Source organism: Hydra vulgaris, chromosome 02, assembly GCF_038396675.1.
Source record: "Hydra vulgaris chromosome 02, alternate assembly HydraT2T_AEP".
Taxonomy (NCBI): domain Eukaryota; kingdom Metazoa; phylum Cnidaria; class Hydrozoa; order Anthoathecata; family Hydridae; genus Hydra; species Hydra vulgaris.
This window is the reverse complement of record NC_088921.1, coordinates 4,185,944-4,199,700: the sequence shown is the minus strand read 5'-3', so window position 1 is coordinate 4,199,700 and position 13,757 is coordinate 4,185,944. Positions and strand designations below refer to the sequence as shown.

The window sequence follows — 13,757 nt, the reverse complement described above, 5'->3', positions numbered from 1 at the left end:
TTAATCACATAAAAACATCACTCTGACAAAAAATGTGCCTCATTCATTTATTCAGATATTCCTTCATCTGATACCCTATGACTACACAGCTTTGAGCTACCTGTTCTTCTACCCCTACGGATCCCCCTAAAAATCAGCCATCTTCAAAAGAAAGCAGCAAGTCTAACAGCAAAGGGGATATTGGAGGTACAAGCTATAGTTTAACAGGTGAAGTTGAGTAGTAGAGGCCATAATTGCCTAGACAAAAAGACAATGATTTACTGAGAGACCAAGGTTTTACAAAGTCATAGCTGAACTTTTGATATCAAAGCTTAAACAGTGGAATTTGTTAAACAAAAACAAATCACAATTCAGAGAAAACACATTAAAAATTTTACAACTTATTCAGTCAAAAAGCCCATTGCTTCTGTAACATTGTGGTTGATTTTTTCAAAGCTAGAGGTATTACATTCCAAGTAAATAGCACCTATTTATAGACAGTTCATTTTGGAGACTCAAAGCCATGTTGCTTCACAATGAAAACAACTGGTCAACCATTCTGCTGGCTCCTTCTGTGCATCTCAGGGAGGACAAGTCTAGTGCCAAGATGTTGATGAGTACCTTGATATATGATAACCAGAGGTCATCAAAAACTTGAAAGTGGCATTATTCTACTAGACCTTCAAGGCTTTCAAACTAATTCTTGATATCTTTCGCCTCACAACAAAAAAGTAAGAAATAGCTACAACGAATTGAGTTATCTGTGGGAAAGAGAAATGTGTAAGCTGCTGATAGAACTCCAGAAAACACTGCCAATACTGAAAATCAATGCACACATTCATAAAAATCTTTTCCAGAACCTGTCTGAGGCTAAGGTTAGTGCTTATCACTTAGCCAAACCACAGATAAAAAAGATCATAGAATCAAGATAATTATAAGGCTGAAAACTCTGTGGAAAACAGTTTATCCCAGAAACTCAAAGCCATGTTGTTTACAATGAAAATAACTGCCCTTCTGTTCTGATAGTTCATTCTACGCATCTCAAGGAGGACAAAACTAATGTCAAGAAGTTATTGAGTGCCTTGATGTATAACAACTACAGAGGTCATCAAAGGTTTAAAATTGGCATCATTTTACTGGCCCTTCAAGCTTATTGTATAATTTTCCAATTTCCTTTATCTCTGGGACAGTAAGGACACTACCACAGAAAAAGCTGGTTAGAAACAAAGTTCTTTGAGGGTAAGAGCAAAGTTTAGTGGAAGCAGCTGACAAAAGCCAAGAAAAAACTACCACCACTGCAATTCAGGTTTCATCAAAATCTTTTTCAGAAGATGAGGCTAAGCAACAAGCAACTTCGTTGAACTAAAGTAACAATTTATAAAAAAGAGTATTTTCATTAACTAGAGTTAATGAGAATACTCTTTTTTATAAATTGTTACAACACTATCTCAACCCTATAGTTTCAAAACATAAATCTTACTAAAGCAAACAAGGAGTGAAAAGAAACACACAAAATGTCACTAATATAAGGTAAAAGGAGATTCAAATATCAAAGTCCATATCATCTCAATAAATTAAAATACAACAAGGAAGCTTATTCAGAAGGGCAAGGAAAGAGCTTTCAGCAAAATTATATTAGATGCCATTATCAAGGACAGTATATCAAATGTATTATGGAGAAATACATTTGGTGACTACTTCGTGAAACTTATTATCATTTTCTTAAGTTGAGTTTCTTAAACCTCCAGAGGGGTTAGTAAACTCTTGAAAATCTATTTATTTCTGAAGCTTATTTTCAAATGATTTTTTACTGTCTTTGTCTATTTATTATGCAATTTTTGTTTATTATTAGACAAAAAAAAATGAAAATATGAAACTTTTCTTATACTGTTTCATTGAAAACAAATTACAGTTATTTTATAAAATCAAAGTTTAGGCTCAATAAAGTCATTTTTTCAGTCTTTAGACGTGAGCAATTGAAATGAATCCTGACTAGCAAGTCATTTGGAGTATCACAAGGCTTGGCACTCTACAACACAACTCTATATACTTTAAATCAATGATTTGCCATATCACATTGCCAACCATGTTGAACGCTACATAGATGATAACAAGATCATTAGCTTCATTAGGTTGCAGTCGGCGCACTCAGCATAACTACCCTAAATAAGCATTTAGCGAAAAGCAATATCAGCAGCAAAAAACTATAAGATATATGAAAAACCAGTAACTGAAGCATTTGCTTAAAACATAAACTTTATTGATTTTTAAAGACACAATTGTTGTTTGCCAACATTTTTTATAAAACTAATTAAACATTTTTAAGAAAATTATGTTCAAAGATTTAAATTTATAATAAAAAAATCATATAAATAAAAACAATATATATAATACACTTTTATAATATAAATTAAATGTGTTTCATATAAATAATCTTTAGAAACAATTAGTTACTTAATTTAAAACTGCTTCATGTTATGATGAAAAGCAATGTTTTATTCATGAAATAAAAAAAAAAGCTTTATTCATGCTTTCCTTTATGCTCCTTAATTTAAGAAAATATTTTAAAGAAATAATACACACAGATATAACCTTGTGTCAAACAACTTGTTATTTTTAAAATATTTTCCAAAAAACTATAACTAACAACAACAAATTAAGAAAAACACAGAAAAATTCAAAAAAATAGTAATAATCTGAAAAGTTGGCCTAAAATCTAAAACAACTATAATGTATAACAATAAAGGTTGGGTTAAGTAAAATTGACATTTTTAATTTCTTGTAATTACGATGCTAAAATCTGGAAAATTTATTAAAAAGTTTATTGATGTATTAATAAAAAACTTTTTTTATTAATATTATTTAAAATGGCAACAAAACAGCAACAAGTGCGTTATACAATTTTGCATGCTCAATTGGAAATTCCTAATTTGCATCTCAAATCAATAATAAAAACTGTTGAATGTTCTAAAAGCACTGTAAACTTTAAATAAGTATTTGACGCTTAATACAACAAATAGAAGCGTGACAGCTGAAACAATTTAACCTTAAAAAATAACTGAAGATAAATGTTTTGCCAAAAATAAGGGCAAAGCCTAACATTTTTGAGCGAGATTTTTTTTTTAATTTTTTTTTAACTTTTTTTTTTTTTTTAAATCTTTGCTTCCAACAAGGCAGCCACTAATTAAAGTTGGAAGTTACTGAAAGAAAAAACATGAAGATTGTAGAGCAAGGTAAAGATTGACAGACGACTTAAAGGATTGCAAATTATATGAATCAGGAAAGCAAGATGAAGGAAGCGAATTCCAAAGAGCTGATGTTCGAGGGAAAAAACTAGACCAATAGGCATTTTTGGAGCACTTAGGAACAGTCACAGAAAAAGGATGACACTTGATTGAATGAGAAGTAACACGAGAATGAATTTTAGTAGATGGCACAAGAGACGCTAGCTCTTTAGAACAGTGCCCATTATAGTATTTGTAGAAAAGAGAAAGAGAAGCAACATTACAACGATGTGACAATGGTTGGAGGTTGGCTGCAAGAGCAGGTCCAACTATGTTTACAATGCGTTTTTGCACCTTGTCTAAAAGAGAAAGGGCATCATCAGAAGAACCACCCCAGATATGGCAACAGTATTCCATACAAGGCCGGATTTGAGATTTATAGAGATAGAGAATAGAATCCGAAGTAAGAAAGTGACGAGCTCGATAAAGAGATGCAACCTTAGCAGATGCTAATTTTGCAACTAATTTGATATAGGGTTTCCAAGAAAGATTGGAAGTAAGAGTTAATCCTAGAAGATGAAGAGTAGATGATTCATCAAGTACATCACCGTTCATAAATATAGGAAGATCTAAATTATTGCAATAACAATTGGCTGAAAAAAATTGAGTTTTATCTGAATTAAAGTTAACCAGCCACTGTGAGCCCCATGCTGTAGCAGAAGTGAGATCCTTTTCAAGCTCAAATGACCCCTCAAAGCAATCAGAGGGTGTTGGTTTCTTATTACGACAAGAATAAATGGTAGTATCATTAGCAAACATTGCCACCTTAGATGTGGGAATATCTGGAAGATCATTAATGTAAATTAAAAAGAGTATAGGGCCAAGGATAGAACCTTGAGGAACCCCTGAAGTTACAGAATAAGAAGAAGAGTGCTGTCCATAGAGGACAACTTTTATACTACGATTGAGAAGGAAGGATTCAATAATCTTAAAGATGATGCCAGATACACCATAAGAAGAAAGCTTATGGAGAAGACCAGCATGCCAAACTTTATCAAAAGCTGTTGAAATGTCAAGAGCAATGGCCTTAACCTCTCCACCTTTATCTAATGCACAATAAAACCTATCAGTTAATACTGTTAGCAAACCAGCTGTAGAACGAGAAGATCGAAATCCATATTGATGATCAGAAAGTAAGTTATTAGATTCAAGATGAGAAATTAAGTGTTTGTTAATTAAAGACTCCAAAACCTTGCTTATCATAGGAAGAAGACTAATGGGATGGTAGTTAGACAAATCAGATCGCTCTCCAGAATTTTTGAAGATAGGGATAGCAGATGCCGCTTTCCAACAGGCTGGAAAACAAGACTCTGATGAGCACTTGTTGAATAGTTTTGAGAGTATAGACAACAGCTCCGGAGAACACTTCTGCAAGACAATAACAGGTATGTTGTCCGGGCCACAAGCTGTAGAAGAGTCTAGGCAAGAAATCACTTTAGATACAGAAGCTGAAATGATACAAATGTCAAGCAATGGATCAACCTGTTTTTTGGCAATATCAGGTAGAACGCAACTAGTGGAATCAAGAGATGATATTGATGAAATGTTTTTAGCAAACAAATCAGCTTTATCTTTAGGTGAGGTGACAAAGTCTGAATCATACAAGAGAGGTGGAATTAAAGATTTGCCCTTATTAGTGATACTATTAAAGATTCTCCAGAAGTCACGAGAGCCTAATTTTTGAGATGAGATACAAGATTTCATGACCAGAGAATAGCGAGTTTTGGCGTTAGACAAAATCTTTTTACAATTGTTTCTAGCAGTAATAAACAGACGTCTGTTTTCTGGAGAATTGTTTTGGTGATAAATATGGAAGTAACGGTTTCGATTGGCAATTGCAGCAGCACAGTGTGAGGAAAACCATGGAGGAGAGTGAGGCTTGACCTGGAATCGTCGAGAGGGAATAAAAGATTCCATTCCAGCCTGAATCCACAAAGTTATGTAAGAAGCACATTTGTCGACAGGAAGACGAAAGATTTCTACCCAAGGGCCATCACGAAGAAAATCACAGAAAGAATCCCAGTCAGCTTTACTGTAGTTGTAAGAGGTTCGATAATAGGGGGATTCAGGTGATGAAGAAGAATGAGATATTAGTTTTAGAGAGATTTAACTGTGATCAGAAGAACCTAAGGGTGAATGTGGAGAAACTGAGCACTGACTAGGACCAGAAACAAGACATAAGTCGAGTAGAGAAGGTAGATGATTCGGGTTGTCAGGAAAGCGAGTTGGAAAGTTGACTGTTTGAATTAGGGATTGAGAAAGGCAAAAGATGTCGGCTTTAATGCCTGCAGAGTCACTGACACTAGAGCCAAGCCATTCAGAGTGGTGAGCATTAAAGTCACCGACAACAACTATATTAGCTGATGGATAAAGAGAGAGGGCTTGGTCAATATGATCAGAAATAACGTCAAAAAGAGAGCAGTCTTGAGATGAAGGAGAGCGATATAGAACAAAGAGAAAGGCAATAGATTGAAGTGGTGCTAAACGAAAGCACATAAAAGAATAGTCTGTGGATTCAAACCTAGTTTCACGACAAATGGGTGAATTCTTACGAATGTAAATCCAAAATTCACATGCTTGGCCAAGCATTTTGAATATTGGAGTCTTTATAAATTAAAGGAAGATAACCATCAACACTAAGATGACAAGATGAGACAGCTGAACTCAAATTAGTCTCACAAAGAGCAAGTAGGTCTGGTGAAATTTGCAAGAGATAAGACTCAACAGAAGAAAAGTTACTTCGAAGACCACGAATATAAGTGAATGATAGGTTTAGAGAACTTGATGATGATGGTTTTTTGTGTTTTATAGTTTTTGTGACTTTATTCATTTTTAAATTAGATTGAAGAACTTGACTCAAAGCATAGATAGTAATCAGAACACTGTTTAATAGCCCAAGCAATTGCCTTATTACTACTAATAAACACTAAGTCGTAACAAAGGGCTCCAAATGTGGCCTCCGCAATGCACACCAAAAGTACAAACAGGGACACCATCCATGCGCAACATGGCACAATTTAGTGGCAAAAAGTTGTGCAAAAAAATTATACAAATTATTGTGCAGAAAAAAAAAAATTTTAATCATGGATGATAAAACTTATGTGAAATTAAATTTCAAAACGATTCCAAGATCATTTTTATATGGGAGTTTCAAGGAAAGAGGCAAAGGCTAAATTTTAATATTTACTTTATAAAACTAAACAATTAAAAAAAAAAATTATGGTTTAGCAAGCCAGATGTCAACATGGATTGAAAACACAGAGTTTTGTCACTTATTCCACAATAAAAAGTAAAACTTATCAAATACTCGTTCTGTAGCTTAACCTCATTTTATTGTACTGAGGAAACTTTTTATTTATTCATTTATTTATTTTTGTTCTAGACTTAATAAGAATTCAATAAAAAAAAATCAAAAGAATGACAAGGTAAAACATCTAGGTTGATAAAAAAAAGCAACTGGAATGACATTAAGAACCATCAGCAATCTGATTAAAAAGTACAAAATGTTTGAATTTGCATAGACAAAAAGTGACACTAAGCATACGTCAAAGAAAGTAAAAGTGTTTCTTATCCAGAAGCAGAAAAAGTGACTTAAATGCCGGCTCAAAGCCTAGATTTTATAGCAATTGAACACCAATCTGGATCAAAAAAGTGACAATTTCTAAAGAAAAAGGAAGAGCTAATGATCATACTCCTAGAAGCTTAGACTCAGATCAGTTCAGATACGACAAAGAAATTAGTTGAATCAATGCAAAATCGAATTGCAGAAGTCTTAAAAGCTAAAGATAAAAAATTAAACAATTTAATTACTTGGAGAAACGTCTAATACTAAAAAATTTGTTTGGATATTTATTTAAAGTTAAAAAAATGCATAGTTTGAATGCATCGTTAAGTTTTTAGCACATAAAATTATTTATTTTAATTTATTAAAATTCTTCTAAGTTATTGAATTCTTGATTAAATTTGCATTTATAACAATCATAAATATTTTATATCAACTTATTTTTCTTCTGAAATTACTTGTCAAAGTTTACTTTTTGTTAAAAAATAAATTTCATTCAGGTAATTATATCTCCTACTGTATAAGATGTGTGACACAGATCAGTTTATTTATACCGTTAAACATACTAAATACAAAAGAATAGAGTCTATCATTTAGTGAAGTAAAGAAAAAACACCTTTAAAAAAAACCTAATGTTTACAAACTTTAGATTTTAATAAACTTACACTTTTGATAAAAAGATAAACTTTATCTAAAATGACTTATAATAATGCAACAAAGTAATAAAGACTTACCAAAAATAGAAAACAGAGATAAAGATTCTTCGCAAGTTTCTTTTAATGGATTCAGGTTAACAAGAAACTTTAATAAACTACTTTGATTTTTATTGGTTAAACCACAAATCATTGATAAACAACTCTTCAGCTTTTCATTGGCTATAATCTCTTCACTGCTTAAACAATTATATGCATATACAGATGCACAAAACTCCATTATAGTCAAATGTGCAAATTGATAAAGATAACCTAGATTTGTTTCAATCCTTTCAATAAATCCAAAAAAATTGTCTTCGATTTTATCAAAGTCAATGATAAAGGTTTGAATATCTTCTTTCGAAAAAATTACTTTATTTTCAATAAACATTTGATATGCAATTTTACAAATGTTTAAAATATATTTTTTATTGGAATTGTTTTCCATCAATTGATAAATCAATTCATTGTTTTTGATGATGTGTTTTTGCAAAAAGTATAAAAAAATATTTGCATACAAATCTGTCATTGTTAAAAAAGAATTTTTGTATAAGTTTTTTGAATTACTAATAATTTTACACATGGAAGATAAATAAAATGGAACAGATGACATGGACTTTGCAATTGCAGATTCCTTTAAAGTTGCTTTCACAAAATGTTTTTTTTCCTTTAAAACATTATTTTCTATATAATTATTTATTCCGCTTTCATTAAATCCCATAATTTGAATGTTTATCTTATCACAATGCTCTGTAGATATACTTTGGTACTTATCAATTGCATAAACTCTACCAGCAACTACATATTTATATTTTTGAATTTCTGTTAAAGCATTAACAATTGGATGGTAACAAGTCAAACTAGGATTTATTAACTCATTTAAATATTTAAACTCATCTAACCCGTCAATTATAAACAGTACAGGATGAATACTAATATCAAAATCATTTATAATTTCTTTGTAGAAAAAGTTTACTAATTCATTTATATTTGAAATATTTTGACATAGATTAAGCCTCCTGCATTCCAAATAAAACAAAAGTTTAACATTTTCCCAAATTAGGCCATTTGACCAATCAAGCAAACATTTTCTAAGTAACCATGTTTTCCCAATACCAGCAATTCCAGATATTAAAGTTACAGATTTTTCTTTCATAAATATTTCACTATATGGGATTGGTGTATAATGCAATTGCCTTTTTAAAAAATCCTCTCGTTCAACACTGAAAACAGCATCTGTTTGAGTATTAACTGCATCAACCATACATAGATCAACAAATTTATGCATTAAATCAACATTTGCAGGTAATTTTAATGGTGGTTGAACTTCACATATTTTTCCATAGTTTGTAAGATAGAATCTTTTAAGCGCTGTGCATATCTCTGATATATCTAAATACAATAACTCATCATCATCATCATCACCATTATCATCAACAACATTAACACTACCATCATCACCATCATTATCATCATCATCATCATCATCATCATCATCATCATCATCATCATCATCACAATCATCATCATCATCATCATCATCATCATCATCATCATCATCATCGTTATCATCATCATCACCATCACCATCATCATTATCAAATATAAAAGATTACAAGTAAATATGAAGACCTTTCAAAATTTTATTTAACTAATTAAAGAAAAAGTTTTGAAATATTTTATACATATTTGTTATTGAAAATATATGCACCAGATAAATCTGCCAAAAAGTTGTTCTTTTATATTTATAATAACCTAGACAGCCAAGTCTAAACAAAAATTAAAAAAAAAAGTTTAGAAAAATTTGTTTTCTATTAAAAAAACATACTTAATTACTTACTTAAATTTTACTAACTAAAAAACTAATTATTAATTTAAACTTAAAATTATTTTACTAACTAAAAACTAATTATTTACTTAAATTTTAAATATTTCATTATATGTCTGAAAAACTGGAGATTTGGTAATACTTAACCATATATCATTTTGAGTGCATTTTATTTTATTTAATTTGGTTAGAGTTTAGCAATTACCAAGTTTTGTAATTACTGTTTTACTTATTTTTTTTAGGATTTATGCACAAGAAATGTGATGTCTAACTTTTGTTCTAATTTACAGAACTAAAATAACTTATGAACAGTCACTGTCAAGCTAACCCAGGACACTTTTTGTAGAAGAGGAATGTTATTATCCTAACTAATGCCTTTATATTTCTTTATATTAAAGTCTTAACTAGATGACATAGCATGAAAAACAAGTAGACCATACCATTAAGCTGATGTTTTTAGCTGAGCGGTATGGTCTTTTGTTGTCAACTGATTATTCATGCTATATCTAGTTAAAAAACTATTATGAAAAAATTAATTCAGTTTTCCACTTTTTTTTCACAGCACAAAAGACTTCTAGCTAAATTGCCTGATGTAGTACTACCATCTAGATCTGATAAAGCTACAAAGTCACACTTAATCCTGTAGTTTGCTAATTATTTACAGAAATTTTTTTCTCCATACTATGAAGAACTAAGGACTGTTTCAGACTCTGTCAATGAATAAACTTCAGCAAGCATGATATCGAGAAGCATGAAATCTATGAAGTAGTGTATGGGCTACTTTTACAGGCAAATTAAATCCAACTATTAGACTTGTTGTTTGCTTCTGACATATTAAATCATTTGACTTTCTAGTTAAAAAACAGTAATCTTAAACTCTAAAAATATCTGTGGCATGGTTTCAATATCTTTATAACAATTATAATAACCAAACCTTCTTCTTTTACCATTTTGATAGCAGTATTAAAAAAAGTTATTATCTGGATCATTGGATGTAAAAAATCCTGTTGTAAAAAGTTACCTTCTAAATTCTCTGTAAAAAAATCTGTGTTTGGATATTTTCAAGCTTAAGAATAAACATCAAATAAATTGTGAATTTAATAGATTCTGTAAAGGTAGAGTAAACTTCATCATATGATTTTATAAGGTCAATTTCTATAATTTTTCAAGATTTAAACTTTTTTCCAGTAAGGATAAATTCATGTCACTAGATCAACATATGCATCATAGGGCGAACCCTATGTTACATGTTAAAGAACAAGATTTTTTGTAGTTTTTAATTTAAAGGTGATAAACGTTCATAATAAGGGAAATCAGTTAGAACATTTCCACATAAAAACTAATGCATGTTTTTATAATTATTTAAATACTAATAGCTTATACCAGTCCTCAAAATAGTCTGTGTCAAGGAACTAATCTTTTATGCCAAATCCATTTTTTTAATAATTCATTATACTGGCCTAAATAAAAGCAACTTTTATAACAAATTTATATTAACCACTGCATATTATTAGTGGTAAATATAACTTAATCACAATTAATACAAATTGGTAATTTATGGGTCAACCATAAATTACACAATGCAATTATTAATTTTTGCCACCACTTCCCTTATCACAACATTGTAACTCCATAGTAACAAGTCCCAACCGAGTGAAAACATAAAATACTCCCTCCGTCCGGAAATATGGTATACATTTTAGCGATTATTGTTGTCCGAAAATATGGTATACATTTGCGAAAAAATAAAATAAATCAAAAAATGTACATGACAAGTATATTATATTAACTTTATTTGAAATATTTTAATTAAATAAGAATGATTTTTATCACTCGAAATTTGATTTGGCTATATTGTACCCATCTTTGGTACATACAAATTTTTCTAGCAGTTCACCTTCGTGACGAAGTTTTTCTTTACTTAAATGAAGTATTTTATAGCGATTTCCTCCACCTGCTAACATAATTAATTCCATACATGCTTGCAATGTTGTAAAAACGTTATTGAGAGTATTTGCTTCTAAGTGATGAATTGAAGCGGTATTAATTTTATTTGTCTCAAGAAACACTGATGTTTGAGCGTTAAGTTTTTAATTAAGAATGATATTGCTTACGTCAAATATTTCAGGTTATATTGTCATGAATATTTACTATAACAATGTAATGACAGTTGCCAATTTACTTTTATAATCACGATAATCTACAATTTTTGTTGAAATGTATACCATATTTCCGGACGGAGGAAGTAATTTATTTTTTATAAATTCATTTTAAGTGGATCTGAAAAATTTTACAATTTGTTATTTACTAAAAATTTTGTATTTAAATGACTTATATTAAACTGAATTATATTTTAAATAAGAATAACAACTGCAGGAACAGGATCATCATGATCACCCTGCTACTGGTACCATGTAACCAAGTACTAACTGTCCAATGCCCTGCTGTCTTATTGGGTTTATTTATTAAAGCAAAGGTTAAGAGAAATATACACTAACTTAAAAACTTCCCTGTCTCGGAGTAAAAACTAGAGATAGTGTCTCGATAAAAATACTCATTTTGGGCAGGTGTTAACTGCATCCAGCTAAAATTTCTCTGCCTTGGGGCTCTTGGTTGAGTAAAGGCTAGAAATGGTCTCAATAAAAATACGTATTTTATGCAGATCCAGCAACTTAACTGCATCCAGTTATTGTCTTGTAGAAGGCCTCCTAGGCAAAGACTGTAAAGGTAAATAGAATGATTCTATCGGTGAGCCTTGAAGGCCTTCTTTATCTATTAGGTTGGCTTGGATGTAAACATGTGTTACAATGTTTCCCCTCTTTGATTGTGACTCTTCCTGTTAACTCTTAATGAAGATACAGCTCTAAAACTCAGCTTAATGGCTCTGAGGCTGGCTGTCTCATAGTTTTAATACTTTAGGGTTTAAAATAATATTTGCAAATAAACAATCTTTAAAGCCTTGTTTTGGAGGTGGTATAACCTAATAAGAGCTTGTTGATGGGACTACCCCCATACTTAGCATGCATATCTAAGATCTGAGCCAAAAATAGCATGGCATATGTTCGAGAATATCTCAAGATTAACATAATAGCAAATTTTGGCCAACATGCCATTAGATCTACTTTGTTTCATTGCTAAGTCTTTACAGTGGAATAAAAAGGAAAGATTTGAATCAATTTTTTACCTAGATATTTAATTGAGTTCAACAGGTTCAATTTTTTTACTAAATCTAAAGTTCAATCTATAGATTTTTGTTTTATTTGAATTAAAGATAATGAGTTCAGTTTAATTAGAGTTGACAAAAAGTTTGTTGGAGTGAAGCCACTGAACTAGATTGGCAAGATCATGGTTATTGTGTTTGTTAATTTTTTATTTAATTAATTAGCATTAGATTAGTATCATCAGCAAAGTGGTAAACAGCAGCAAACTTAATGGATGTATGAAGATCATTTATATAAAGAAGGAAAAGCAATAGTCCCAATACTAAACCCTCAGGAACAGTATTGGAACATTTTACAAGGGTAGATTTTGAATCATTGATAGAAACAAATTAGTTCTTTTGTTTAAATATGTAGCAAACCATTCGAGGGGTATGCCTCTGATCCCATAATATTCTAATTTTTTCAACAAAATTGAATGATTTACTGTAGATGCTTTCTGTAAATTAACAAATACACCACATGCAAAAAATTTATCAACGATTGCTTTTCTAACCAATTCAGTCATTTCAATGAGTGCATGAGTTGTGGAGTGATTGGCGCGAAATCCATACTGATGGGCGTAAAAGCATTTAAATTTTTCAAGAAAAGCATAAAGCCTATTAACCATGACCTTCTCAAAGAGTTTAACTAAATTAGAAAGCAGGGAGATAAGTCGGTAATTGGTGAAACCTAGTTGAGAGCCTTTACTAAATATTGGAGTGACTTTGGCAACTTTAAAAATATCTGGGAAAATGCCACTTTTAGGTGAGTTATTTATAACAGTACAGAGAGGCTTTGAAATAATGTGTAAGACTAGTTTAAGGAGGAATGTAGGTGCGCTATTAGGACAAAACTTTTTTCAGTTTTGAACATGTTTGTAATGAGACCTGATATTTCATTTCCCGTTACAGGATTAATAAAAAAACGATTTAGCATTTGGAATGTTAAGAAAGTCAGTAAATACCTGCTTAGGGGGTATGGCTTTGCTAAACAGTTTGTTATGTATAGTGCTAAAAAAAATTATTAAATATATTAGATACGGCAGTGTGATCAGTGATAAGATTTTCATTCAACTTAAGTTTAAAAAATGCATAGTGTGTAGAAGGTCTAATATTAATGATTACTTTTATTCCCTTCCAGGTGTTTTTAATATTGTTCAGATTATTATTAAAATATTTAATGAAGATTGTTTTTTTGCTAAATTTTAACAAA

General features: G+C 30.7%; 1 protein-coding gene across 6 annotated transcripts in view; it reads right to left on the bottom strand.

Annotated features, from left to right (window-relative positions):
• The window catches only part of LOC136076658 (NACHT, LRR and PYD domains-containing protein 3-like), a 66,399-nt gene that overhangs the window by 17,211 nt on the left and 35,431 nt on the right, over positions 1-13,757 (bottom strand). For 5 of the 6 annotated variants that reach the window (XM_065789979.1, XM_065789980.1, XM_065789982.1 and 2 more), the window contains one exon: positions 7,560-8,909. In XM_065789979.1, the coding sequence (XP_065646051.1) occupies positions 7,560-8,909 (1,350 nt within the window). Of the gene's footprint in view, positions 1-1,848; positions 2,142-7,559; positions 8,910-13,757 lie in introns of those variants that run through there. The other variant, XM_065789984.1, reaches the window with a different exon arrangement.